This window comes from Urocitellus parryii, chromosome 6 (assembly GCF_045843805.1).
Source record: "Urocitellus parryii isolate mUroPar1 chromosome 6, mUroPar1.hap1, whole genome shotgun sequence".
NCBI lineage: Eukaryota > Metazoa > Chordata > Mammalia > Rodentia > Sciuridae > Urocitellus > Urocitellus parryii.
This window is the reverse complement of record NC_135536.1, coordinates 87,525,513-87,553,270: the sequence shown is the minus strand read 5'-3', so window position 1 is coordinate 87,553,270 and position 27,758 is coordinate 87,525,513. Positions and strand designations below refer to the sequence as shown.

Here is a 27,758-nt window from a genome sequence, read left to right as displayed (position 1 = left end):
CAAAAAAAACAAAAAACAAGGAAACTGAGGCAATGAACTGTTTCGTAACTTTCCCAACATACAGCTAAATATACACAATTACACGTTTCTATTAATCTTTCTGTGGTCCACTTCCTCACACTAACAAGGTGGGAAGATTTCTGACCTGAAATGCCCGGTTACCCGGGTCCATAGTCTCCGGGAACAGTGGGGTACATCCTCCTACTCAGGCGAGAGGAGGGCTGGGCACCGGCAGGGATTGGTGGGAGAAACTCGAGGCCATACAGCGGAAGTCCCGCCCCGCGTAGGAAAACTTCCGGTTCCAACTGCTCAGTGCTTATGTTGACCGGAAGCTTCCGGTAGCGCTGCGATGGTGCTCCTGGAGAGCGAGCAGGTATAGCCAGGCCTGGCCGGCCCTGGGACTGATGAAGGTTCGGGTTTTAGCTCCAGACCTCTGTGTCGCCTTGAGGGAGGGACAGGGACTTAGTTGACGCGGCGGTACGAGGATTTGAGGCTGCCTAATGGGGCCGGGCTTCTTATGTTCCAGTTCCTGACGGAGCTCACCAGGCTCTTCCAGAAGTGTCGGTTGTCGGGCAGCGTGTACATCACCTTGAAGAAGTGTAAGCAGCCACCTCGGCGGGGACGAAGGAAGCTGGGAGAGGAAACTCTGGAAGCCGAGCTATGCCCGGTCTGGGTCCTAGTGTCTGGGAGGCACCAGAGTCCCCTGCCTTCCTCCACCCTGCACTGGGCACATTCAGGGACTTAGGCCCCGGAATATTGGGAATTGCGGTTGGTGCCCCCTCTTCCACTCAGTTTGTGACCAAGGTCCGTCCTGGCTACAGTGGGCCCCAAGTATGTCAGAGGTCATCGTTTTGTCAGGGATACCAAACCCAACGCGACTAGTGAGGTTTAATATTCCTATGTAACAGCGTTTCTGTTGTGGAAGTTGTAGTTGTCTCCAAGATTTGGCCAAACCCTTGATAGCATAAACAGAACTGGAGCGGTGACAGTGGATTAAGTCACCTATTTAGATCCCATTTCCTATTTTAACCTTTGTCTACCTATCAGCAACGTATATGGCTGTGTTCACTAGGATGTATTTTTTGTGCAGATGATGGTCGAACTAAACCCACACCGAGGAAGGGTTCTGTGGAGGGCGTTGAGCCCTCAGACAACAAGTGTCTGTTGAGAGCAACGGATGGGAAAAAGAAGATCAGCACAGTGGTGAGCTGGATTCTTAACGCTAAATTTTGGAGTTTAGAACGGAGGATGGATCATATCTGAACCAGGCTTTTATTTTTTTTTCTTTTTTAGGTAAAAGGTAGCAAATGTGTAGCTCCCAGAATATTTTGGGATGCGGACTTTCCTTTACCACATTAATAGTAGAAATCTCAGTAAAATTAAAATGGAGGTAGAGGTCAAACACTTGTTATACTAAACTTTTTGTGGAAAAAACATTGGTAATGCTGGAAGGAGTGCTTGGCATACTTATTTCCTTATCTCCTTACTGTGTTGGGCCTTCAATAATTTCTTGGTATCATGATTGTTTTACTTTTGAAAAGTATTTTTAGTTGTAGATGGACACAGTAACTTTATTTATTGTGGTGTTGAGGATTGAACCTAATGCCTCTGTGTGACAGACAAGCACTCCACCACTGAGCTACAACTTTTTTAGCTGATTATTCCTTTGTCTTTGTGGTTAATGTAACATAGTTATATGTTAGGCTTGGTACATGAGAGAGTATACATTTAGTTAAGAGCTCTATTTAGCCCTATTTTCTAGATTGTTCTAGTCTTTCTTTTCCTGGTAGAGGTTAAGTATAGCAAAGCAAAAGACTCTGGATTCTTGAGTGAAAACTGTATTCTGCTGGAGCAGATCCAGACTCTCCTCTAATCACAGTAAAATAGGTTATTCATGAGAACATAGAAATAATTAGTTCATAATTCTCCCTTTATAAGTTATCTTGAGTAGACCTTTGTAGTAAAGCCAGCTTATGTGGTCTTTAAAAATAAAGTGGAATATCAAAAAATAGGAAAACCTGAGAATCTTTAAAGGTAATATTTCTCTTGCAGTAGCTTGCATTGTGCTTAAATTGGTCTGAATAAATGGAAAGCAGAAGATGAGGAGGGAGTAGTTTTTGTGTATGTTACACAAAACATTAATACTGAGAAGTCACTTGACATCTCTCAGAACCCAGGGAGAAAACTTAGGGTCATCTCTGTAAGGGATTTCAAGAGAGATAAGAAATAGAACTTCTGTAGAAGATCACTTCTGCCTATCCCTTCTGGTGCAGTTCTCATGTATAAAAAAGGCAGAGCTACTTTGCTTGTTCCTGAGGCAGAGGGAAGTCAGGTAGAAAAATAGCCTTTAGTGCAACATCAGAAGTTGGGAAGAACTTAGAATGTCATCTTCATGAATATTTTGAGATATTATCTGTGGTGGATCAGAGGATACTGAATGGATAAATAGGGGGTGACATCTTTTTTCCTTTTTTTCCAGGTGAGCTCCAAAGAAGTGAATAAATTTCAGATGGTGAGTTCCTAGTGTTGCCCATGTTCCCCTTCTCATGGCAAGAGAGCATAATGGTGAACACTTGAGTTAAGATTGATATTTGGGGAGCTGGGCATGTGGTACATACCTGTAATCCCAGCTACTTGGGAGGCTGAGGCAGGAGGATCCCAAGTTTGACACCAACTTAGCTAGACCCTGTCTTAAAAATAAAATGGAAGAGAGTGCTAGGGATGTACCTCAGTGGTAAAACACCTCACAAGTGCAAGGCCCTAGGTTCCATCCCCACTACTGGGGTGGGGGAGTGGTTGATATTGGGTTCATTGCTGCCCTGTGATGTTTTACCAGTATTTTTCAGGTAAAAGGTGATAAGCTATGAATTTCAACACTGATATTATTTTTCCTTTCTGGTTTTTCATCTAGATTTTGTTGTCTTAACTTCATATATACTCTGTAGTATAGTTGAACAAGAAGTTGCTTGCCTTTTCCCCTTTTTGCCTAAAAATAAAGTAAAAAAGGTGCAGCTCACTGTGGGAGAGTGTTTTAAAAGGTACTATATTCTCTATTAGGTAGGCTTTCTGATTTTGGCTACCCTAAGTCTATTGTGGAAGTAGGGCAGCTCTCCACCAGTTGGTACCTCCTCCTGTTAATAAGGTCAGGCTGTGTGTTTTTCAGGCTTATTCAAACCTATTGAGAGCTAACATGGATGGGCTGAAGAAGAGAGACAAAAAGAGCAAGAGTAAGAAGAGCAAAGCAGCACAGTGAAGAGCACTGAGTTCCCTGCTTTTACCAAACCACTGAATTACATATTTCCATTTTGTTTATAGTTTTGTTCATAAATCTAGGTTTCTGGTTCCCCCATTAACTGTTTTCATGTGATATTAGGGTTATTTTGGAGAGAAGAAAGGTTGCAGTGTTTACAAAGTATTTGTGGTAAGAAAGTAGTTTTATTTCAGATTTATGATGCATGGTTATAAATTCCTAAATTAGTTTAAAAAAGTCTCTGTAGTCATCCCTGTGAAGAGCATTGTATCATTAAACACCTGTTATCAGCACTGTGCTTATGTGATCCTTCCCCCTCCATCTCCCCCCCCCACCTTTTGTGTGTGTGTGTGTGTGTGTGTGTGTGTGTGTGTGTCTGTGTCGCTGGGGACTGAATCCAGGGCCTCACACATGCTATGTAAGCACTCTTGAGTTACATCCCCTCAACCCCCCTCTCCCATTTTAATAGTCTGGCAATAACTAATTCTGGATGATGTGATTACTGAATGTTTTAGCCCTATTTTCTAGATTATTCTAATTGAAACCTGACAATTATAAAAGTTGTATCATCTCATGGACATTCTTTCCACCAGGTTGTATAAGTTTATCATCATAATTTATTAAGTTTGTTAGAGTTCTCATAGCCAAATGAAAATCTGCTTAACCACGTTAGGAAAAACATATTACAAAATCATTAAAAATAAAGATTCTAAGGTAATGATTTCTGGTGTCTTTGTGCCTTTTAGGACATTTTCATGTGCTTAGTCATTAGGATCAAGGGAAGAACAAGGATACTTTCTAATGTTCTATTTCCATAAAACCTTCAGTGTTAACAGATTTGCAATTAAAAAAGCTACACATACGACAAAGCATTTATTTTACCCAAAAAGATAAATTTATAATATATTACACATGAAAAACTGACAAAGTTAAGTAGGGCATCCTCTTAGAATTTAAAGTCAATTTAAAATGACAGTGAATGTACAACATTCCATTATTCCAGTATAAGCCCCTGTCTGAACAATGTAATGAGTTCTTCAGGGTTAAAATAAGATTCTATAGTAGTCATCTCTGTAGCTATATAGAAACAGCACAGATACCCTGCAAAAGAAGGGAAAAGGCAGATTATAATGACAGTTTAGTGAGTAAGGAACAAAAACAACAGTTAAATACTTTTAGGAGATATGAAGGTAGCTTTACTTAATTAAAAACAATAATGGAAGGCTAGTCACTAAAAAATTACAGAAGCTGTGACTACAGTAAAAGGCTCTATACAAGGAGATCCCCATTTACCTCACAGCCTCCTTGTTGCCCTTTAAGTGGAATGAGAACATGAATGAGTGACATTTTGACATAAGGGTATAAAGTTATATTTTATTTCATTTAAACACTTATAGAAGCAAAATGATAATTGGGATAGCTACTCCCAGCTCTGCTGTGTTTTTATTATTGACAAGATCATGACTTGTGATTCACACTCTCAGGAAGATTCATTGGTTGTCAGCTGCAGTTCTAACAGCTTGTCTTTAGCCTTCAAATCTCAATAAGAATAAAATATGTCACTCTAAAAGCTCTTCCTGAATTTTAACCCTGTGAATGAAATCTATGCCCAAGTGATAACTTACTTTTTTTCAACTTTGATGTTATAAATTTCGTCACAGACTAATTTGAGGTACCTTTGCTTTGGTAGGCGTGACAGCAGCTGCTTTACAGTTGTGTTAAATGCCTGTTCATCCGCATCCCACTGGGGAAAAAATAGATAAGACTTAACAGGGCAGAAGGTTTATTACTTGGCTTCCTCAGGGTCAGTACTGATATGCCATTGTTCAAGTATACCAGAAGAATGTATTTTAGAACCAGCTGGGAGCTGCTGGGGCTCTTCCTTTCAAGCATCAATTTTCTTTTTTTTTTTTTTCAGAATTGTTAGTGATTTAAAAAAAATATTTTTAGTTGTAGATGGACACAATATTTTTTTATATAGTGCTGAGAATCAAACCTAGTGCCTCACATGCTAGGCAAGCGCTCTACCACAGCCACAACCCCAGCCCTCTCTTTTCTTTAAAACAAGACTATAGGTACTATGTAGAGTCTAGATGCCACAGCCCTGATGTGCTAATATCCTGCCCCAGGGTGCTGTGACTTTAGATCAATTAATTCTACCTACTGTTTACTTTGTATAAAATGGAGCTATTGTCTTTGTGTGTCCATCTGACTGGATCATAAATCAGTAAATTGCTAGAAGAGGGGTATATGTAGTATATACTTGTGAGAGCAACAGAAAATGTAGTAAATAATAATTTTGGGGCAAAGTTTTTAACCTGTGACTAAACAATGGGTACACATATATTCTTTGATATGTTGCAAAAATCATTTGTAGCTTTCATTAAGTATTCTTACTAGTAACTATTCAAAAATGTTAAAGTTCTTATTTAGACTATTGATAATAAATGTATATACCTATATAACAAAAGGGATCTAAATTAATTTTTACAAAAGGATCTTTTGTATAGTTCTAGTCTACAAATGACCTTCCCTAGCTGGAGTTTGACAGACAGCATAGTAGTATAATTGTCAAGAACAGATTCTGCCAGGAGTGGTGGCACACATCTGTAATCTCAGCTGCTTGGGAGGCTGAAGCAGGAGGACTATGAGTTCTAAGCTAGCCTCAGCAAGTTAGCAAGATCCTATCTCTAAGTAAAATATAAAAAAGGGCTGGGGGATGTGGCTCAGTGGTTAAGCACACCTGGATTCCCTCCCTAGTACCAAACAAAAAACAACATCAAAAACCCCCATGATTCTGCTAGTCTGCCTGAGTCTAAATCCTGGCTATCCTACGTATTAGCTGGGTGACCTTGATTTAGGAATACATATAATATATGAAAGGGCCAATGTTATTAAATTCCTGGTGTTGCCAGTATTTTCTGATACTAAGAAAATGCAATTCTGTTTTTAATTTTCTTTTGGTAAATCAACACAATGTAGAACAGTTTGTATTGCTTACCTCTAATGATAAAAACTGTAAGATTGTTTCTTTGGGTAGATCCACCTGTTAATTCATAGAAATGAACATCATATATCAGAACACATTAACTCAGGACTTCAGTGTCACTCTGGATGGATAGTATGAACAGGGCCGGCAGAGTGTGAAATGCCTCTGCACTTTTTATAAAGTAGAGTTGATGATCTGTGTGGTGATAAGATCTCAGTATTGGTGAACTAACAAGCTGTGGGAACTATACCCCCTATATGCCATAATTCAAAGCTTTGTTGACATTGCTACTTGTACTTAGTAAAGCAAAGCCCTGAAACATAGAAAACTGATTTTGGTTTTCACTGCTTTCCTTCCTCCATCTTTCAGAGGAAGAAAGGAGAGAGAAAAACAAACCTTCAATTTTCTCTCCAGTATATTATACGTTTAGATTAAATGTGGTTCACATCAGTAACAATAAGGTCTACATCCAGATACTCGTGACACTGAGCAAAAAAGCCCTGAAGTCTGATGTCACACTTTGACATTATGGACAGAGGCCATCTTCAAAATATTCAAAAAGAACTTACAGCCAAAATTTCAATTTCACTGCTTTTCTGATGTAAATTGGCAAGAGTAGTTTGAAGTCGAGTTTGTACCTAGTAGGAAGAAAATGTAATTCAGAACATGTTAAACCAAACCATCTTATTTCCTATTCCAGAAAACATGACAAGGTGACAAATCAAGGCCTATAAAAGTTTCCAATGTGGGGCTGGGATTGTGGCTCAGTGGTAAAGTACTTGACTAGCACATGTGAGGACCTGGGTTCAATCCTCAGCACCACATAAAAATAAAGATATTGTGTCCAACTACAACTAAAATATAAATATAAAAAAAAAGTTTCCAGTGTGTAAAGATTTGCTTTTACTCTACCTCAGAAAGAAGGGGTGTCTAGTCATTTTGATCACAAGGAAAATAAATTTTCTAACTTCTTTATATTACTTATTTCTTTTTAATTTTGAAATGATGCCAAATAAAGACTCAGAATAATGAAATAGTACATGTGTAGGAAGAGAGATTTTAGGATTAAGCTAAAGGGGAAAGGGGAAGGTAATAGCAATAAGAACATGGAACTCAAAAAAATGGGTCTCCACTCAAACAATCAGAAGAACTTAAAAATGAGGTATTTGATTTTTTCTACTTCAGTCCTATTTTTTTTTTTTTTGGTGGTGCTGGGGATCGAACCCAGGGCCTCGTGCATACTAGGCAAGCACATTCCCACTGGGCTATACACCAGTCCTTAATTTCATTTCTACATAATGGATGCTTTCCTAACATATGTCCATGGCACATTCTAAGACTCATATTCAATATACTTAGCTTGGCATTTTATTACTTAATTTCTTCTATTCTCTATATTGTGCATATGCTTGCTTCCAAGGTTATAAGCTCTTTAATGACTGGGGCCTTGTAGTGTCTCATATTTTACATAGCCATTAGCATAGCATTAGGCATACAGCACACACCAAAACCATGTAAGGAATGAGAAACCCCATCGCTTCTGGGCCTTTTGGCTAAGATCAAGTGTAGTATTTGTTCTTATCAGTTTAATATCTGATACGTCCTCTATCCAAGGACAATATATTAATACAAGAGGAAGTGAGGGGAAAGGGAAAAATAATACAAGGGGGAGAAATGAATTATAGTAGAGGGGGGTAGAGAGAGAAGAGGGGAGGGGAGGGGAGGGGAGGGGGGATAGTAGAGGATAGGAAAGGCAGCAGAATACAACAGACACGAGTATGGCAATATGTAAATCAATGGAAGTGTAACTGAAGTGATTCTGCAATCTGTATACGGGGTAAAAATGGGAGTTCATAACCCACTTGAATCAAAGTGTGAAATATGATATATCAAGAACTATCTAATGTTTTGAACAACCAACAACAAAAAAAAAGAAAAGGCAAAAAAAAAAAAAAAAAAGGGAATGAGAAACCTGCTTCAAGTCATATTATTGACCACTATTGCTTTGTTATTTGGATTAAAAACAAACTGCCATAAGAGGCAGATTAGAAAAGTTCTGTTTAGATGTGATCATTGTGACAACAGTTGCTTCTTTCAGTGTACACTGACACCTCTTTGGAGGATAGATGGGGTTGAATTCTGGCATCAGAGATGTTTTGTGTTGGTGAAATCTTGAGAAGCCATCAGGTCAGGGAAGTGGGTAGAAAAATACTTCCAAGAAATTCTGTGTTTCTTATTTTCATTTCCTGCTTGCTTTCTTTTCTGATGCTCACATTAGAAAGCCAAGGAAACCTTGACCAGATGTACCTGAGTTTCATACCGCCTCCTTGTGCTGGCTGACAGCTTCTCAGGGGCTATCACACTCACAATGGGAACAACTGTTGCTCCATGGATTTCGAACAAACCTGAGACGAGAGTTTCAGAATTTATGGTATTATCTACCCAGTTTCTAAAACACCACAGAAATGATGACAGTTTATTTGTAGCTCTCTTTTTGTGATTCTAAGGGCTAGGTCATGTCTAGGCTTTGTATTCTATCTGTGCTACTAGCTACACTTCACCTAGGAAGAGCCTAGAACCACAACAACCCAGTTTGATTGCTCTCTTATTGGGTGGAGATATACCAAAGCACTGGGAGGCAACATGAGTCCCCCAAACTTCATGAACCTCAGAAAATAAAACTCTTGTATTACTACTACTTCTTTTTTACTTTTATTTTTTGTGGTGCTGGGAATTGAACCCAGGGCCTCACACATTCTAGGCAAGTACTCTATTACCAAGATATATCTCCAATTTTTTTTTTGAGACAGGGTCTTGCTAAGGCTGGCCTCAAACTTGTAATCTTCCTGCCTCGGTCTCCTGAGTACTTGGCATTACAGGTATGTACCACCATACCCAGTCCAACACTTCTTTCAATTCCTCAAAGTATTGGAATGTGAGGGTGACAAAGTTAATCCTAACAGAAATAAAAGGAAAGACCTGATTTTGTTAAAAGCCAAATATGCCTTCCTGTGGGCTTAACCAGAATGTTTCTTTTTCAGTTTTTTTTTTCAGAAGGGTTGTTAGAGGTGATGTTGGATTTCATGGAAACCAAAAATGTACATAATGACCATCTCCAAGGAATTTCAAAATATTTTTCTCAAATCCTCTGCTTGAGGGAAATTTTCAAGAAAATGATCCACATTTAATCTATACGATAAACCCAGTCTAAGAAAGATTAAACTACTTGTAAAAATAAGACAGTAAGACAAAGGTACGGCGGATCAGAAGAATCACTTAATCAATTTTATCTTTTTCTAGAATATGGGTTTCAAGCATAGATAGGAATTCCATGTGGTACAATTTGTTGTATACGTGTTACTTTAAAAAGATATTTCCAGTGTCACAAAGAATTAGCTACAGTCATAAGTGCTTTGAGCAAACATAAACACAAGCAATATTATGTTCAATTGTAATTAGTAATTATACCTGAAGCATTAGACCCCTTCAGATTTTGCACTGCAAGATTATCGGAAGCTTCTCTAAAAACAAGCAAACAAAAACAATTAGGAAAACAGTCAATAAGACAGAAGCAACATAGAAAACTCACAGTGAGCTATACATATAGTGAGCCACTTTTTCTACTGACTATAAAAACACATGCCTATTGGTTATTAGTGGGAAGAAAAATAAAAACAACAAAAAATTGCACTTAGTTATGCTTTTGGTCAAGAGCAAGTTAAAAAAAATTACAAAGGATGTCATTTCAAGTTAACAAATGCCTCAAGAAAACATTCTGATTTATTCAGCTGGGTTTGAAATCCAGGCTCCACACAAACAGCTCATTTCAATGAAACAACATGGGTGTTCTTTCCGCTCCCCTCATAATACAAGGAAACATTAGCAACAGCATGCTCTGTCTTCATGTGGCAGCAGCCTTGGCGACCACCCACAGGAGAACATTTGGTAAATAAGGATATTCTTTTAAAACCTGTAAATGAATGTTCTTTCAAATGCTGTGAATTAATTTAAAGCTTTTGTGAGACACAATAGCATTTCATGTTGGGAAAACCAGGGAAAAAATTGTTTGCAGGGAAAAAAGATTTTGAAACTTTCTGTTAAAACTAAATCTCATCCAACTTTTTAAGTGTCTTAATAGTGTTCACCTGTCCTCACTGTTATGTAGTTGTTGTGTTTTTTTTTTTTTGGTTTTGGGGACTGAATCTAGGGCCTTGAGCATGCTAAGCACATCTCTATTGACAAGTTACACCCCCATTAGTTAGCCACCTTTTATTTTTGCTATTAAAACTCTGTCTGATTCGGATTATAATTCTAATATCTGTTGACTTTAAGAATATTACATTGTCTCAGAAAAGCCAGTGAATTTATCAAAGTTGGTTCGCATGGGAAGAGGTGGCGCTACAGGAGGAAGAACAAAGGAAGGAGTGTTTTTTTTTTTCCTATAAGCCAGGATTTCTCTATCTTGGTACTATTGACATTTTGGGCCAGATAATTCTTTATTGGAGGGGGGAGGTCAGTCTTGTGTACTGTAGGATGTTTTAGCAGCATCCTTGGCTTCTAATAGATACCAGCTACACACTCCTATTGTGACAACCAAAAACGTCTCCAAACATCGCCAGATGTTCCCTGGGGACAAGACTGCTACTGACTAAGAATCACTAATATAAATAAAAAGAAAAAAAATTGAGTATTTTCTGATTACAAGATTATGTGTGTTATAAATAACAAAGAAATTTAAGACTCGCTATAATCCCACTAACCGCAAAGAATTACAGTTAAATATTTAGTAAATTTCCCCAGACACTGTTCTATATATAGATTGCATATTTTGGTTAAAACAAAAGTTGGATTATACTAGCCATCCTACTTGTGGACATCCTTCTAAGTCAATAAACTCAGCTTTATTAGAATCACCATTTTAAAAGGCAGTATAGTATTTTGTTGTGTTTTCAAAATTCAAACAATCTTCTATTACTGTATATTTTGATATTATTATTATTATTACTCTGGGGATCAAATCCAGGGCCTTGCCCATGCCAGGCAAATGCCACATTTCCAGCTTTCATATTTTGATATGAAAATTCTCAATGAGAAATTCTCAAAGTACAGTCCAGGGATCCTTGGAGGTCCCTGAGATGTTTTCAGGGGTCTGCAAGATCAAAATGATTTTCACAATAATCCCAAGATGTTAGCTGTGCTTTTGCTTCATCCTCCCATAATATGCAATGGAGCTTTCCAGACCACATGATGTGTGGATAATACAACAGACTGCAGAAGCAGATATGAGAATGGTCTCTTCCAGTAAAGCTTTAATGAGATAACAGGAAATGTACAACAAGGTCTTAAAGAAATTTGTCTAAAAAAATGCCACTTTTTGTACTAAATGTGTTTTGTTTTAAAAACGTTGCTCTTGTAGAGTGAGCTTATTTTTCATTAAAAATATGTTATTTAGGTTAGCATGTAATGGGGTTACTATTGTTATTTAAAGCAGAATAAATACATATTTTTAAATGTTTAAATTTTAATTTCTAACAAAATATTGATAGATAAAATCCACGTAAACAGAAGTTCTCTGTGGTTCTCAAATAATTTTTAAGGATATAAAGAAGGCTCTGAGATCAAGAAGTTTGAGAACTGCTATTATAAAAGATATCTTGATACATATCTTTTTTTTTTTTTTTTGGTGGTGTATGATTTGATGAGTTTACAACAAATGCAATCATCACAGTGCTCTATGAACAGTTCCATCATCCTAAATATTTCCTTATGTGGTTCCCCTCCGCTCTTGCTCCCTGGCAACCACTGACTTTTGTCTCTAGAATTCTACCTTTTCCAAAATGTCAACAGACATCTTTATTCATGCCCTGATGAAAAAAGTTTTACTATAAATTCCTGAATTGCTGAGTCAATTTAAAATCATTTTATAGTTTTAATGCTTTTAATCTTTGCCAAATTTGAATACAGATGGCTGAACCAATTTCTCTCTCATCATGAGGATATGACATTTTTTCCCAGAACATATTATATCTTTCAAATAACATGAATAAAATACTACTGAAATTCATGATTAACAGACTGAATAAGATAATAACAGACAGATTTTGGCTTCTTAGGCCTTTTAAAATGAAAAGAAAACCAATTCTTGGAAATATCATTGCTATGGTTTGAATATAGATTCATGTGCTGGAAGCTTGGTCCCCATTGTGGCAACATTGAGAGGTGAAGGAAGCTTTAAGAAGTAAGGACTAGTGGAAAATAATTAGATCCTGGAGGCACAGTCTCCAAAGAGGCTAACGTTGGTCTTATAGAGTGAGCTGGTTCTCACAAGAGTGGCTTGTGGTAAAGTAATCCCACCCCATATGCTTGTCTTCTTTCACGTGTAGCCATTTCCTTTTTCCTCATCTCTCCTTTGTTGTGATGTAGCCAAGAGGGCCCTAACCAGAGGCTCTATGAATAGATTGCCCAATCTTGGATTTTTAGCTTCCCAAACCATGAGCTAAACAAACCTCTTTTCTTTAAAAAGTACCCAGCCTCAGGTACTTTATAAAAACCAAACAGAACAAAACAGACTAAAATGGTTATGATAAACAAATGTTGAAAGCAAGATATGACCTTATCTAGGTTATAATTAAATTGCTGATTGAATTATTCGGAAGCAACACAATGGTTCATTTAAAGAAATTTCCCTAAAGGTTCAAATTAACTTTTAAAATAAATTTACCTAGGTTCTATATAGGTAATTGTAGTTAGGCTTCTGGGCTTTTGTTTACTAAGTTACCTGATATTCTTTTCATCATTGACTTTAGTTCTCAGTTTCTGCACAACATGGTCCACAAGATCGAACTCCAGCACACGCTTCTCTGTTTGCCTTTCCTTTTCAAAAGACTTAACCTAAAAAGAATGAGACAGATTTATCATTTGGAGGTTTTCAAGCCAAAAGGGTGGCTCTGAGAGAGTATTAAATGAACAGTTTAGGTCAGTGATTCTTAACCAGCAATGATTTTGTTCCCTGGGGGACATTTGGCAATTTGGAGTCATTTTTGAATGTAACAATGGTGGGGCTGCTTCTGGCATCTTCAAATAGAACATTAGCCAGGAATGTTGTTAAACAATGCATAGGGCAGTCCTCCACAACAAATAAATATCTGTCCCAAATCATTAGAAATGTTGCTGCTGAGAACTCTGATCTAGTTTGAACTAGTTCATAATAGATGACAGAATTAAAAAAACAAACCAAATGTGTGTGTGTGTGTGTGTGTGTGTGTGTGTGTATAAAAGGCCATGATGAACCAGCTCTCATTTAATTGAATTCATTTACATTTTCTTCCCTTTTAAACATCCTCAATGAATCACCAAGTTTTCTCATATCTCAGAACTGCCTATAATTCCTCCCTCTCCTATACAAACCCAAATTCTACCATCCCATTTATGGTACCTGCTTTTTTTTTTTTTAGAGAGAGAGAGGGAGAGAATTTTAATATTTATTTTTTAGTTTTCGGCGGACACAACATCTTTGTTTGTATGTGGTGCTGAGGGGCCTCACGCATGCCGGGTGAGCGCGCTACTGCTTGATCCACATCCCCAGCCCCATGGTACCTACTTTTTAACCTTCACTCTTATGGCCAGCATCCAACCTTGGCCTAGGTTAGCCTGACACTCTTTTTTTGTTTTTTTATTGATTTAAAAAAAAATTTTGACAGCGGAATACATTACAATTCTTATTACACACATACAGCACAACTTTTCATATCTCTAGTTGTATATAAAATATGTTGACACCAATTCGTGTCTTCGTACATGTACTTTGGATAATGATGTCCATCATATTCCACTATCCTTGCTAATCCCATGCCCCCTCCCTTTCCCTCCCATCCCTCCGCACCATCTAGAATTCATCTGTTCCTCCCATGACACTCTTCTTACTGCCTTCTCTGTCTTACAGTATTTCCTTAGTTACTCCATTCCATGCTACACATCCCTGCAGATTAATTTCTCTCAAATACAACTCTGATGTCCCCTTTTGTCCAAAAATTCACTGGCTCCCTCTTGGTTGCTAAATAAAATTCCATCTCTTTGGTTGGGCATTTGGGTTGTCCATGATCTAGCTATAACCATTATTCTGCTGAAGTACCATTTTGTACAATACTTCTACTTCACCCAAAATATATTACTCAGGTTAGATTAGAATTATTCTCTCCTACCTGTTCTGATCTTTGAGACAACCAACTGAGAAAAACTACCATGACTTTTGCTATTCCCTCTGCTTAAAAGGCTCTATATCTATATCCTAACCATTCCCGAGGGTCTGGCATAATACCACCACCCTGAAGACTTCCCAGCTGCCTCTAATGTGGTTTCCCAGGTCTCAGAGAACTTTATCCATACGACTTTGATGGCATTCAGCATTTTCTAGCACATAATTATGCACAGATGTCTTATGTTCCCTACTGGATGATAAAATATACCTGACAGCAAGGCCTGAGGCTTTAAATATTTCTGTATCCTCTCTGGTTCTAAATTTAATTCCATCCACATTGTTAATGTCTAAAACACATTTGCTGAATGGACATGTGAAGGGATGTCTTGCTTCTCAAATATGAAGATGCTACTGACCTACCATTAATAGACAGGAGCAAGATTCAGAAGAGCTTGACAGGCTGGGATGATGTATTGAAATAAGATCACATTTAACAAAGATAAGTAAATTCCTGTGATTAAAACTCTTGTTATAAAAGGCCAGTCAGACATGGTGATAACTGTGGAAAGGCCAGTGGGTTTTACTGATGATAATTTTAGTATGAATCAAAAGAAGCACAAGATTGCTAAGCATTAGTTTATTCATAAGCTATGTTAGGACAAGTATGGTATCTGGATTGTGGGAGGTCAGAGACCCTTCCCATTTAATAGGAACATGTTTAAAGCACTCTAGAATTCCAGTGTCACATTTAAAGACAGATGCTGACAAAATAAAATGAGTCTAGAGGAGGTTAACTACAAGGGTCAAGGATTGGAAACTGTGCCATGAGGAATAGTTTAAGTAACTGGGATATCTAAATCAGAAAAGAGGACACTATAAGTGATATGGCAGCTGTCCCCTAAAATTTATTTCAGAGAAAGAGGAAGAATTTGACTTGTTATTTTGACTATGCTAGAGGGCAGAAGCAGAACTAGTGAGTGTGAATATAAAAAAATGTGTGGGATCTAACTAAGTGAAATTTATAGCACTAAATGCTTATTTAGAAAACAAAAGGAAAACCAGTTCAAAGCCAGCCTCAGCAAACTGGCAAAGCCCTAAGCAATTTAGCAAGACCCTGTTTCTCAATAAAATACAAAAAAGTGCTGGGGATGTGGCTCAGTACTCCTGGGTTCAATCCCTAGTACCAAAAAAAAAAAAAAAAAAAAAAAAGCAAAGGAAAGGGTCTAAAAGCAGTGACTTAAGCCAGTAGTTGGCACTGGCAAACTTTTTCTTCTCTCTTCAGATACTTTTTTTTCTTTCTACAAACAAAGAATATAAAAAGGACTTCTAGTTCATGGGTCATGAAAAATAGGATATGAAATTTGACAACATATTAATGAATAAATAAACAAATGATTAAAAAAAAACAAAAACAAAAACAAAAGGATGTGAGCTGGATTTGGTCCAGGTTGTTGTTTGTTAAGCCCTAATCTTAAGTTCCATATGAAGAAACTAGAAAGATAATAAATCCAAACTCATCAGCAGAAGAAAATTATTAATAAGAATGCTCTAGGGTTGGGGTTATGGCTCAAGTGGTAGAGTGCTTGGCTAGCATGCATGAGGCACTGGGTTCGATCCTCAGCACCACATGAAAAAATAAAAAAAAATAAAGATATTGTGTCCACCTAAAACTAAAAAATAAATATTAAAAAAAAAAGAGTGCTCTAGAGTGTCCTAAGCATGTTCCTACTAAATGGGAAAGGTCTGTGACCTCCTACAATCCAGTGGAGTGGAGATAGAAAACAAATGAGAGAGTAGGCAAACAACATCAAAAGTTGGTTCTCTGAAAAGACAAAATTAATTAATTTACCTCTAGCTACATTTATCAGAAAGAAAAGAGTGAAGACACAAATTACAGATATCAGGAATGAAGGAAGAGACATCATCACAGATCCTAGAGATAGTAAAATAATAATAATGATAATAATAATAATAAACATCTGAAAGATGAAATAGAAAAATTCTGGGAAAGATAGAAACTGCCAAAGCTCATTCTAAAAACAAAGAGGCACCTGAATAGTTCTACATTTAGGCCCTTGTGGCTTTATGGGTAAATTCTACCAAATATTTGAGGGTGCAATTCTAAGAATGATTGTAGAGAAAACCTATAGAAACAAAAGAACAGAGCCCAATTCATTTTATGAGGCCAACTTTACACTACTCTCCAAACCAGACACCACCACAATAAGAAAAACAGGAACAATAATGAAAAAAGTTGATGATCTTTTTTTGGTACCAGGAATTGAACTCGGGGGGGCCCTCAACCACTGAGCCACATTCCCAGCCCTATGTCATATTTTATTTAGCAACAGGGTCTCACTGAGTTGCTTAGCACCTTGCTGTTGCTGAGGCTGGCTTTGAACTTGTGATCCTCCTTCCTCAGCCTCCAGAGCTGCTGGGATCACAGGCTGTGCCACTGTCTTAGGCAAAAGTTGATTTTTTTTCCCCTTTACAAATAAGAAATAGGAGCTTGGTTGTAGCTCAGTAGAGCACTTGCTTAGCATGTGTGAGGCACTAGTTTCGATTCTCAGCAACAAATAAAATAAATAAGTTAATTAAAGTTATAAAAAAAGAAATATTTTTTATTGTTGTGTGGTGTTATATTTATGAATATACTTTTTAATATTTTATTTTATTTTTTTAGGTGGACACAATATGTTTATTTTATATTTATGTGGTGCTAAGAATTGAACCCAGTGCCTCCCGCATGCTAGGCGAGCATGCTACCACTTGAGCCACATCCCCAGCCCAATTTATGAATATTTTTAGTTATATAAAAAAGTTAAATTGGTTAGGAAGCAGCCAGAAGATATGCCAATCAGCAGGTATTGGCTCTATTTATTATTGTTATTATTATTATTATTTTAAAATGGAGAAAGAGAATAAGGGGAGAAGTAGAAATGTGCTCAGCATGATTCCCTCTTCCTTATTTTATACATTTTTTTTTTTTTTTTTAAGAAGAAGCCTAGCAACTCAAAGGGAGAGCTGCACTAATGGATTTCCACCCCATATAAGGCAGGCTACAGTGGCAAGGCCAGTGCTCCACAAGGAAAATGTAGTTTGGGAAATTTTCCTGCAGTCTTTACCTTGACATGGCTTCCTTCTTTATCCGAGACAAGGGCCACATAGGTGATTTCATGGTGTCTGCAGTACTCTTGTAATTCCTCTTGGGACTGAAACAAATAAACACAGTGTACTGAATAAACACAGACCACCTGGAGCCACTTCAAGTAATTAAGGAGAATGAAAATAACGGTCTTCAATTGTATTCCCAAAGCAATTAATAAATATGCTGATTTCAGGGGATATAAATATTAAGCAAGAAAAGAAAAGGATAAAGAATTTCTTGCCTTCCCTATTTTCCTGATTATTCTAAGGGGTCCTGAACAATCAATGTGGCAAGGCATAGTAAGAGGTTTTCAATAGCGTCAAGTCTTTTTTTATTTTTGTGGAGCTGGGGATTGAACCTGGAGCCTTGCACATTACTAGGCAAGTGCTCTACCACTGAGCTACACCCTTAGCCCTTCAAAAACTTCAAGTCTTAATGGAAGGTGCCAAGAATTAAACAATGTGTGTACAAACAAGCACACAGTGAAAAAGCTTTGAGGAAAGCAAAAGAACCAAAAGGAATGCTGAAAGGTGAACAGCAAAACTAAGCACAAAGCAAGCCAGAGAAGCCTGTGGGGGATGCCACTGTGCAGGACTGAAGTCACTGGTCATGGGTTTATATTTTACTGTAAGATACATTTCTCTAACAATCTCAGGTGAAGAGGATGTTGCTGTCAAATGATTAAAAACTGATGGTCAGCACTCTTCTGATATAATTAAAATATAGAATACATAAAATGGACAGCAGCAGTTGTAGAAGCCTCTTGGTAGGTGATATGAATGGAGCAGGAGGGTGGCAGGTTGGTGTCCCTGTTCATCACCAAGCCCTGGGGCACTTTTAGCGTGGGTGATTATGCACTGAAGATCACCCTGGATGATCTCCTGGGAGCACACCCCTTTTGTGATCTGTTTGTGACAGCACGGATGCTATTTATCTAGAGCCCCCCCAAGTGTGCCACTTTTATCACCTTTGCACCCAGGGCAGGTGTCAGATCTTATGCTGGCAGTGAGGCTGAGGATACAAAGTCAGATACATTAAACCCAGAATGCCTTCAGAAGTATGGTACATTGGCCAGGGGTGGTGGTGCATGCCTTTAATCTCAGCTTCTCAGCAGGCTAAGACAAGAGGATCACAACTTGGAGGCTAGCCTAGGCAATTTAGAAAAACCCTGTCTCAAAATAAAAAATAAAAAGGGCTAGGGATGTAGCTCAAGGGTAAAGCATCCCTGGTTCAGTCCCTAGCAAGACTGAAAAAAAAAAAAAAAAGAAGGGGGGAAAAATGAAAAAGTAAAAGGTAGGCTAGCATATGGTCCTGCAAAGGTGTCTATATCCTAACTCCTAGAACCTGTGAGTGACTACCCTGGTTTATCTTGGTGGGCCCAGGGTAATCACAAAGGTCCTTGTAAGAGGCAGGCAGGCATAGCAGAGTTAGAGAAGATGTAAGGTAGAAGCCTGGATTAAAGAGGGAAGAAGATGCTACACTGCTGAGTTTAAAGGTGAAGAAAAGGGTCATAAGGCAAGGACTGCAGGAGGCCTCTTCAGAGCTCGAACCTGGAGGATGAGATTCTTCCTGGAGCCTCCAGAAGGATTGAGTTCTGCCAACACCTGGATTTTTTTTTTTTTTTAGTGTTTTTTAGTTATAGATGGACACAATATCTTTATTTTTATGTGGTGCTGATGATCGAACCTAGTGCCTCATGTGTGAGAGGCAATCACCACTGAGTACAACCCCAGCCCCAACACCTGGATTTAAAACCCAGTGAAAATTATTTGAGACTTCTGACTTCCAGAAACTTAGGATAGCAAACACATGTTGTTTTAAGCCATTAAGTTTGTTATTGCAGCAATCACACTAATACAGGAAGCAACTCCAACAACAGGGATAAGCAGAGTTGGACAGAGTCTAAGAAACAGAGGATGATCTGTCATCCAAGCTGTAACTCTGCACTTCACTCATAGGTGCTTTCTGTCCCATTACCTGTGACCAGTCGTACAGGATTTCTGCCGTGATTCCTGCTGACCAGAGTTTCTGGGTTAAGTTGATAGCCCTGGACATGGACATCTGGCCGATACTTACAACCAGGAGGTCACAGGAGCTTATTGTAACCTGGAGAAGAAATAGTGGTTACACTTAAAGAATGACACTGCAGATGTGGGACAAACAATATGAGAGAAGGTGGCACTCATGGGTAAGAAGGCATTCTTAGAATCTTGTACAACAATGAGGAAGGCTTTGCTTAAAAATTACATTGGGAAAAATAAGACACAGTAAAAAAAACTTTTGTATTCCTTTTTTAAGATAGAAATTATTTCAGCTACTATGGGCAAGTAAAGGAACCATTCTTAACTTTGTAGGCAAAGAGGTCTCATAAGTGTTTGCTACAACTAGAACATCTCCCATTTACATATTGCATGACAGATGAGGAAAAATGAACATCTAAAGTCACCTTGCTGGAGCAGAAGACAAGGACTAAATTGCAAGGATTGCCTATCTATAGCCTTGTATCTATTATATGAAAGATCATTTCCCAAATCCTCAGCCTATACCTGCTACACTGATGAGATACATGTGTGATCTCTGTTCCTGGCATACACTTCCTAAAATCCCTAGAATCTTCAAAGTACTTTTTCTATGCCAACGAGGTGACTGACATGGGGACTGGTCACTGAAAAGACCAACACAGGATAAATGGGCTGGGACTTTCAATCATATCCTACAACTTCTGGGGAGGGAGGGGAAAAGAGCTGAAGGTTAAGTTGACTACTAATGGCCAAGGATGAAATCAATCAAGCCTATGTATTGAAGCTCCACCAAAAACTCAAATGACAGGGTTCAGAGAACTTCTGAAAAGCTAAATCTGTGGCATTTTCTGGAGGGTTGCATGCCCTGAGGAAATGACACTATCTGCAGTTAGGAGGAAGAGTAGACAGAAAGAACTGACTTGGAGGTCACCCAGAGGGAGTCTGCTGTTCAACACTGCTTCCTTGATGTGTGACAATACAACAGGAGAAAATAAGTTTGTTTTTTCCCTTCTCAATTACAAATAATGCTTTTAGGAATGAAAGATATTACAAAGTATGATAGAAAGCCAAGCTGGGACTTACAGGTTCTTCCATGTTGAGGACAGCAGCAAATATCTTGTCTATTGCAATACTGACACCAACCGCAGTGGGAACTGGCCCCAGAGCCTGTGGACCTCTAAACTGGGGAATCTATGGAGAGACAAACAGTTCTGGTTATGAAATACAGAATAAACTGCGACTATCAGGAAAGCAATGATTAATGAGCAAGCTCTCTGTCAGCAACTTATCAAAGGATTCAATGAAGAGTGTGTGTGTGTGTGTGTGTGTGTGTGTGTGTGTGTGTTTTAAGACAGAGAAGCAAGTTTAGGAAAATAACAAATATTAAATTTAGATCTGCATAGTTCAATATGGCAAATCTGAACTGACAGGTGCTGTACATGTAAAATGCACACCAGCTGCAAAGACTTGGAGTAAATAAAGAACGTAAAATAGCTTGTTGATAATTTTTGGAAGTTTGAGTAAATGTTGAAATGAAATTTTGGATATAACTAGGTTAAATAAAACATCACTAAAATTTCACTTTTTATTTACTTATTATTACTAGATAATCTAAAATTATATATGTAAGTTCCAAACCAAGACAGAGGAGGTATACTTTTCCCTACTCTTCCTAAGTATAGCTAAAAATCCTGGATGTTACATATAAAACAAGGAGACTTTACAAGTGGAGAGAGGCAGACTGTCTAGGGACTGCAGAATTCGAGGATGACAATGGTGAATTCTCAGGTTTGCTCTTTGCTTCATACATCATGGATTAAGTACTGGAGAAACTGGCAACCCAGAAATGCCAAGAGGAACAAGAAAGGAGAAACCCAGTAAGGCAGATAACTTTAGACAATAATTTCCCTGCTCCAGCTAAACATCATTAAAAAAAAAAAAAAAAAAGCCCAGGCCCACTCCCACCAGTGAAGGCAGAGTACAGAGTATAGTCACCCTTACCCTGGCAAGGTGGCTTCAGAGGAGAGCAAGCAGAGAGCTAGGATTTTCACATCTGCCTAGCAGTAATGCCCACCACCTCCCCACAACAATGCCAGTGGAGGCCAAGATCCCCAGGATACTGAATTTTACCCTCACCCAGGCAGCAAGAAAGTATCCCTCCCTACTGGGGTGGGGCCAGAGGAAGCTGAGTGGGAAGATGTGATTATCACTGGCCTCCTGCCAGTTCTCTCCCCCTACCATGGATAGGTGGAGGCTTGTGGGAAGCAGTAACATGGTGCCCTTCCACCTGGAGGTGTAGATGGAGGCTGAGTGAGGAATCTGGCACTCCGTGTCCATACCACGTAGCATCAGAGATGGCCTGCTAAAGCATAAGATCCAGATAAGTTCCAGTCTCATAACATGAGACTGCAGATGTCCAGGACACATACATCCTACCAAGAACTGAGATATATAAAAGTAACAGAGAAATATTCATCACATAAAAACCAAGATCACATACCTGTTGGAATTATATGGCAAAGATTTTAAAGCAACCAGAATAAAAATGCTGTAACATGTATCATGAACAGGCTTGAAAACAAAAATAAACAAAAATCTGAATGCATCTCAGCAAATGAGAAGATAAAACAAAACAACAACCTCACTGAATGGGCCAAATAACAGACAAGAGGAAAGAAATGGTGACATTAAGTTAAAACAACTGAAGTCACTCAATCTGTAAAAGAGAGAACAGAGGCTATGAAGTAAAATGTGCCAGAAGCCCAAGGTTAGAGACAATAAAGAGACAGAGTGGCTCTCTCTCTCTCTCTCTCCAAAGAATTCCTGAAAAATTCCCAGGGTTGGCAAAAGACAAACTTGAGGATTTAAGAAAGAAGCTAAGAACAGAGTAGTATAAATCTGAAGAAATTCATGCCAAGACATATTATAGTTTAATTTCAAACTCAAGACAAAAACAAAATCATGAAAGTATCAAGAGAGAAACATTTTTCCTAGAGGGTAAAAGTAATTCAAATTACAGAGGATTTCTCATCAGAAACCATAAAATTAAGGGAAATTTAAGAGAATTTTTTCTCCTCTTGAATTTTAAAAATTGTGTTTGACAAAGCAAAAAGTTTAACATTGTTTGATGTGGATCTCAATGGCATAGAGCAAACACTGAGGGCAATTAGATCATAAATGAGGCACAGGTAAAGGGATGCAAAGGGAGGGAGGTTTTTGCCCTTGAGCTATACTGATAATGCCAGGAGATAGGTGATAGAACAGTTCTCTTGATTGTGGCAGTCCTTACAGAAATCTATACTTTTGATAAAATGGCACAGACTGTACAGATACCTTGTACCAATGTCAATTTTCTGCTTCTGATATTTTATAGAAGTTAACAAAGGATTGTAATCGCTAGAGGAAACTGGGTAAAGGTTCTTCAGACCTCTCTATACTACCTCTGCAACGTCCTGTGAGTTTCTAATTATTTTTTTAAAGTTTAAAAAATTACAAATGTGGTTCACATTATATTTGTATTTCTAGATGAATGATACAGAGATATTCAATTGTATTACCGGTTTAACTTTTTATGTAGGCTTATAAATATTCAAAATAATAAGCTCAGGAAGAAATAAAATTAAGCCAGAACTAATAAACACAGGGTGAGGCCTCACCAGCAGATCATATCTGCCACCAGCTGCAAGGATTTCAGGTACGGCTCTCTGCCTCCGTCTGATAAATGCCACAAACTGGAAGATGATTCCATTGTGCTGTTGTACCTTATAAACCAAGCCCAAGTTGATCAAGACCTAGAGTAAAATGCCATACAAATGTGTCAAGGACTGGAGATTTAGAATACAGAATACAATACTGAAAATGCTGTTTTCCATCAACAGCATCAGAATAATCCATTTAGCATAAAGAAAATACTGAGCAATTTCTGGCATGAAGTCTGTTTAACTGTAGCCTGCCACGCAAGAGAAAATATATTCTCTTCAAGAATAAACATCGCTGGCTGGGCTGTGGCTCAGTGGTAGAGTGCTTGCCTAGCATGAATGAGGCACTGAGTTCTATCCTCAGCTCCACATAAAAAATGAAAGAATAAAATAAAGGTATTGTGTCCATCTACAACAAAACAAAAAAGAACAAACACCTCTCTGAGGCTAACACAGTAAGAATTTCTATAGGAGGGCTTGAGGATGCAGCTCAGTGTTAGATGACATGAGGCTCTAGGTTTGATCCCCAGCACTGAAAAAAAAAAGAAGAAAAAAGAAGAAACTGCTGCATGGTAGGAATTGAGATGCTTGCAAAGAAATCCTAATTTAAGCCAAAATTATTTGAAGGTATCAAATGCTCCAAAACATAGAAAGTAGAGCTTTTCTGTTAAAATAAAACACTAGCATTAAGGAAATAAAAAACATTTCCCCCTTGAGCTATTATTAATGCTACAAATTTGTCCTGCTACTATCAAATAGTTGCCAAACCTGTAACTTTATGCCAAGTTTCTTCAACAGTCCAACAACCTCCTCTAGGTCTTTTAAGCCATACTTCACCAACTGGGCAACACCTGTTTTCTGTTTTATTAGTGAATTTATTGTTGGTGTTAAGTCTTGCAGTTCCCCCTTCTGCTCGATAAACTTGTAGAGTCGGCAGAGCTGGAAAGCAATAGGCAGAGTTAGCAGTCAATCCATGGCAGGGAAAGACTCTTTGTTCATGTGCTCAGGGAGTTCGTACACTTCTAGGAAGGGGGATTTTGTGGTCAATGGTAATTTAAGCCTTTGCTGTAATCCAAAGGGTCATCCTTGTGTGATAGTAGAAGCAAATGTGACTCCATTTTGTTTTTGACTTCATCCTGTAAAACAACCATGCCAAGAAGAAGGGTCATGACTGGGGCAAGATGTTCTTTTCCTTTTGCTATAGAAACCTTTAAGAATGCAGAACTACCTATTGGGGCATTGTTTCTGTAACTAGGGTAACGGGGCTCTGTTTCTGTAACTCAGGTGATTGGACTGTGATTAGTTAGGCTTCCCACCACTTGACTGCACTCTGCTTCTGTAACCTGGCTTGCTTGCATTGGCTAGACCCCCGAACATCCTTTTTGCGGTTTTTAGGCTTATAAGGAATGACCTTGCAATTGTTCGGGGCTGATCAGGGGAACAGCTTTATGTTCTGGTCAGTTGCCACTAGTGTGCTTCAATAAAGGCTTGATTTGATTATACATGAGTGGTCTGGAAGTCAGTTTATGAAACCCTGGGACGAAGCTTTAACTATAACACTTGCCCCCAAACTATAAAGCACTTCACAGAAGTGCTTCAGACATATACATCTCACTTTACTAACATGCCCTTACAGTTGATAATGACCCCAGCAAAGCAGAGCCTGGCACTAGCAGAGCCTGTATTGTACATCTTCAGCCAACATTGCTGCTCTTTACCTTTCTCATTCCCATGAATTCCCATTAGCACAGGCACACAAATGGAGAGACAAGAAGGCAGAGTCTGACTTGTTCTAATACTCAAAACGAGTCAGAAAGCTGCCTGTCTTCCTTTTGCTTGAATAATTCCTGTTTGGTGCCTTGGGATGTCTTTTCCTGCAGGCAGCCTCTGGATCCTTCATTCCCTTGTGTCAGACCAGGATTCTTCTAGATGCATACTTTGACCAACTGGTTGCTTTCATTCTGTTTGTCTCACAGGAGGGCAGTGCTAGAAATGATCTAGCCTTGGGCCAACCACTGCCTCTGGCACATAGTAGAAGGAAGAGGAAGGAGCTATGGACATACAGCCAGAGCGAAAAATCCCAGGAGCTAAACTGGAAATTACTAAGAAACAAAATTATAGCTATTTTTCAGACTGTAGGTAGAATCCAATTCATCTATAAATTGGCACATGAAAGCTAGAAGTTGAATGAAGAATCAGCTTAACATAATCAAATTAATCATAAATTACTTAAATATTTTAAAAATAAGTTAAAATCTTTTATATTTTTATACTGTTTGCTATATTAATGTTTTAAATACAAAATCATAAGTCTTTGATTTATATATTTTTTTCCTATGGCTGGGGAAATAGCTCAGAGGAAGAACCTTGAGGCCTTAGATTTGATTCCTAATACTGCTGGAGGCATAAAAAAAAGAGAGAAAAAAATTTTTCTTCTTAATTAAAAAAAAGTGTCTCTTCAATACATTTTAATGTTAAATTACCCCATTAATGAACTACTGAAGTCAATACCTCCAGATTTTGGTCTTCATCCAATCACAACTAACTCCATGTGACGCTGGACAAATCACATCTTTTTGGGGTTCAGATATCTTATATGTAAAATAAGACTGGGCCAGATACTCAAAATTCTTTTGCAATATTTCTGTTTCCTTTTCTTTCTTTCTTTCTTTCTCTCTCTCTCTCTCTTTTTTTTTTTTTTTGTACTGGGGCATGAACCACTGAGTCACATTCCTGGCCCTTTTAATTGAGATAGGGTCTTGCTAAGTTCCTTAGGGCCTCACTAAAGTTGCTGAGGCTGGCTTTGAACTTGTACAAGATCTTCCTGCCTCAGCCTTCCAAGCCGCTAGAACTACAGGCATGTGCCAACATGCCTGGCTTTACTTCCCTTTCTAACATCCTCAGTGTTCCATTTTAAAATAAATAAATTAAGTACCCAATGCCTTTATTGATAATATTTTTCTATTTTAAAACTACTTAAATATACAACTTCTAATGCTTAGTATCATCAAATGATCATGGGTACAGATTTAGCAAAAAGAAAAGAAGTCAACATTTAGCAATCAATGCAGCTATCATATGCAAGTGTGTGATATTTGTGATCCTTTTTGTGTATGGAATCAGTTAAGTGGATGGTCTCTTGATAAGATTCTTTTATTTTTTAGTTATCGGCGGACACAAACAACATCTTTGTTTGTATGTGATGCTGAGGATCGAACCTGGGCTGCACGCATGCCAGGTGAGCGTGCTACCGCTTGAGCCACATCCCCAGCCCTCTTGATAAGATTCTTGGTACCATTTATTTATACCTGGGACTATTTCTACAAATAGAAGTGTGCTTTGTACATGTGCAGGGTACGTGTAGACACTGTTCTTCATACCTGAACAGTAAGCTGCTGGGTCAATTTGCATATCACTTTTATCTCTTCTAACATTAAATATTTAATGTTTAAGCCAGCTCAGTTTTCAGAACTCCTAGTGCTATGCATCTCATTTACCTTCTCTACCTGAAAGTGGGTTTATGTGTCCCCAGTGAAAGTCATTTTAAAGAGCTGAGAGCAGATAAATGCTACACACAACCCTTTGTGGCATTTCAGAGGCCAGTATGAATTAAGAAGTTGTATTGAGGGGCTGGGGTTGTGGCTCAGCGGTACCGCGCTCGCCTAGCATGTGCAAGGCCCTGGGTCGATCCTTAGCACCATATAAAAATAAATAAATAAAATAAAGCTATTAAGTCCATGTACAACTAAAAAATAAATATTAAAAAAAAAAAGAAGTTGTATTGAGGCTAGGGGCCTCTCCACTTACTCCTCTTGTGCTCCAGCACTCTGTCTACCACACAATAGGTATCTAAAAAACTGCGGGGCTTTGCTGGGTGTATATACAATCATATTTTAGTCTATCCTACATGTGACAGATTAAACCACAGGATCATGTAATCAAGTGTCAACTCAGAGGCTAGAAGGCTTCTGGGAAGGTTAAAACTCTTCTTATGTAAATATTCAGGAAATGTACAAAAGTCTGCTGTCTTCTGCCATGTAGCCACTTGTTTACTGTGCCAAAGATCTGGGGTTAATCTGATGCCTGTAGAGAGAACATGACCAATCTGTTTACCCCACAATATTTTCTTATTGCTGATGGAATTGAATATAAGATTTTAGGAGTAGGAAATTTTGAAAGCAAAAGCTGTAATTCAACTTTCAGGAGTTAGAAGCACCAGTATTTGCAGGGCTCTGTGCCTCCTTCTGATCCCATATGGTCCATTTCAGAAAAGGACAACTGGCACTACCTCTGCTCAGCAGGAGACTCTGGTAAGCACAGGCTGTGTGAGGGGTGAAAAGAAAGGATTTAGTGATCCAGAAGGAGCAGGATGATTACAGCACATCAAAAAGAAGTGTAGAGACATTTTTGATCACAGTGTTAGTTTCTCTCTTCTAATCCCAGAGGTTGCTATGG

The 27,758-nt window shown here is 38.3% G+C and overlaps 2 protein-coding genes and 1 pseudogene across 5 annotated transcripts in view; 2 read left to right on the top strand and 1 right to left on the bottom strand.

The window, feature by feature from the left end:
* The first annotated feature begins 286 nt into the window (after positions 1-286).
* On the top strand, positions 287-3,543 carry Srp14 (signal recognition particle 14). The gene is made up of 5 exons (XM_026391013.2): positions 287-373; positions 527-599; positions 1,091-1,203; positions 2,480-2,512; positions 3,164-3,543. The coding sequence occupies exons 1-5, from the start codon at positions 350-352 to the stop codon at positions 3,251-3,253; spliced, it is 333 nt and encodes a 110-aa protein (XP_026246798.1). The 5' UTR covers positions 287-349; the 3' UTR covers positions 3,254-3,543.
* Positions 3,544-3,639: 96 nt separating this feature from the next.
* Eif2ak4 (eukaryotic translation initiation factor 2 alpha kinase 4) overlaps positions 3,640-27,758 on the bottom strand; it is a 103,215-nt gene continuing 79,096 nt past the window's right edge. For 2 of the 4 annotated variants that reach the window (XM_026390966.2, XM_026390973.2), the window contains 12 exons: positions 24,072-24,242; positions 23,262-23,396; positions 20,689-20,796; positions 19,562-19,690; positions 17,562-17,648; positions 13,018-13,130; positions 9,708-9,760; positions 8,547-8,644; positions 6,809-6,877; positions 6,252-6,296; positions 4,876-4,994; positions 3,640-4,351 (listed from right to left, as the gene is read on the bottom strand). In XM_026390966.2, coding sequence (XP_026246751.1) covers positions 4,294-4,351; positions 4,876-4,994; positions 6,252-6,296; positions 6,809-6,877; positions 8,547-8,644; positions 9,708-9,760; positions 13,018-13,130; positions 17,562-17,648; positions 19,562-19,690; positions 20,689-20,796; positions 23,262-23,396; positions 24,072-24,242 — 1,185 coding nt within the window. In that variant the 3' untranslated portion in view covers positions 3,640-4,293. Of the gene's footprint in view, positions 4,352-4,875; positions 4,995-6,251; positions 6,297-6,808; positions 6,878-8,546; positions 8,645-9,707; positions 9,761-13,017; positions 13,131-17,561; positions 17,649-19,561; positions 19,691-20,688; positions 20,797-23,261; positions 23,397-24,071; positions 24,243-27,758 lie in introns of those variants that run through there. The other 2 variants (XM_026390987.2, XM_026390981.2) reach the window with 2 other exon arrangements.
* LOC113186245 (U2 spliceosomal RNA) lies at positions 7,773-7,900 on the top strand (annotated as a pseudogene).

What these genes read in the sequence shown, in the direction of transcription:
- Srp14 (XM_026391013.2), top strand. Translation starts at nt 350, where the DNA reads ATGGTGCTCCTGGAGAGCGAGCAG. An exon ending in AAAAGAAGATCAGCACAGTG is followed by an intron (nt 1,204 to 2,479) that starts GTGAGCTGGATT and finishes CTTTTTTTCCAG; the next exon opens with GTGAGCTCCAAAGAAGTGAA. An exon ending in AAGTGAATAAATTTCAGATG is followed by an intron (nt 2,513 to 3,163) that starts GTGAGTTCCTAG and finishes TGTGTTTTTCAG; the next exon opens with GCTTATTCAAACCTATTGAG.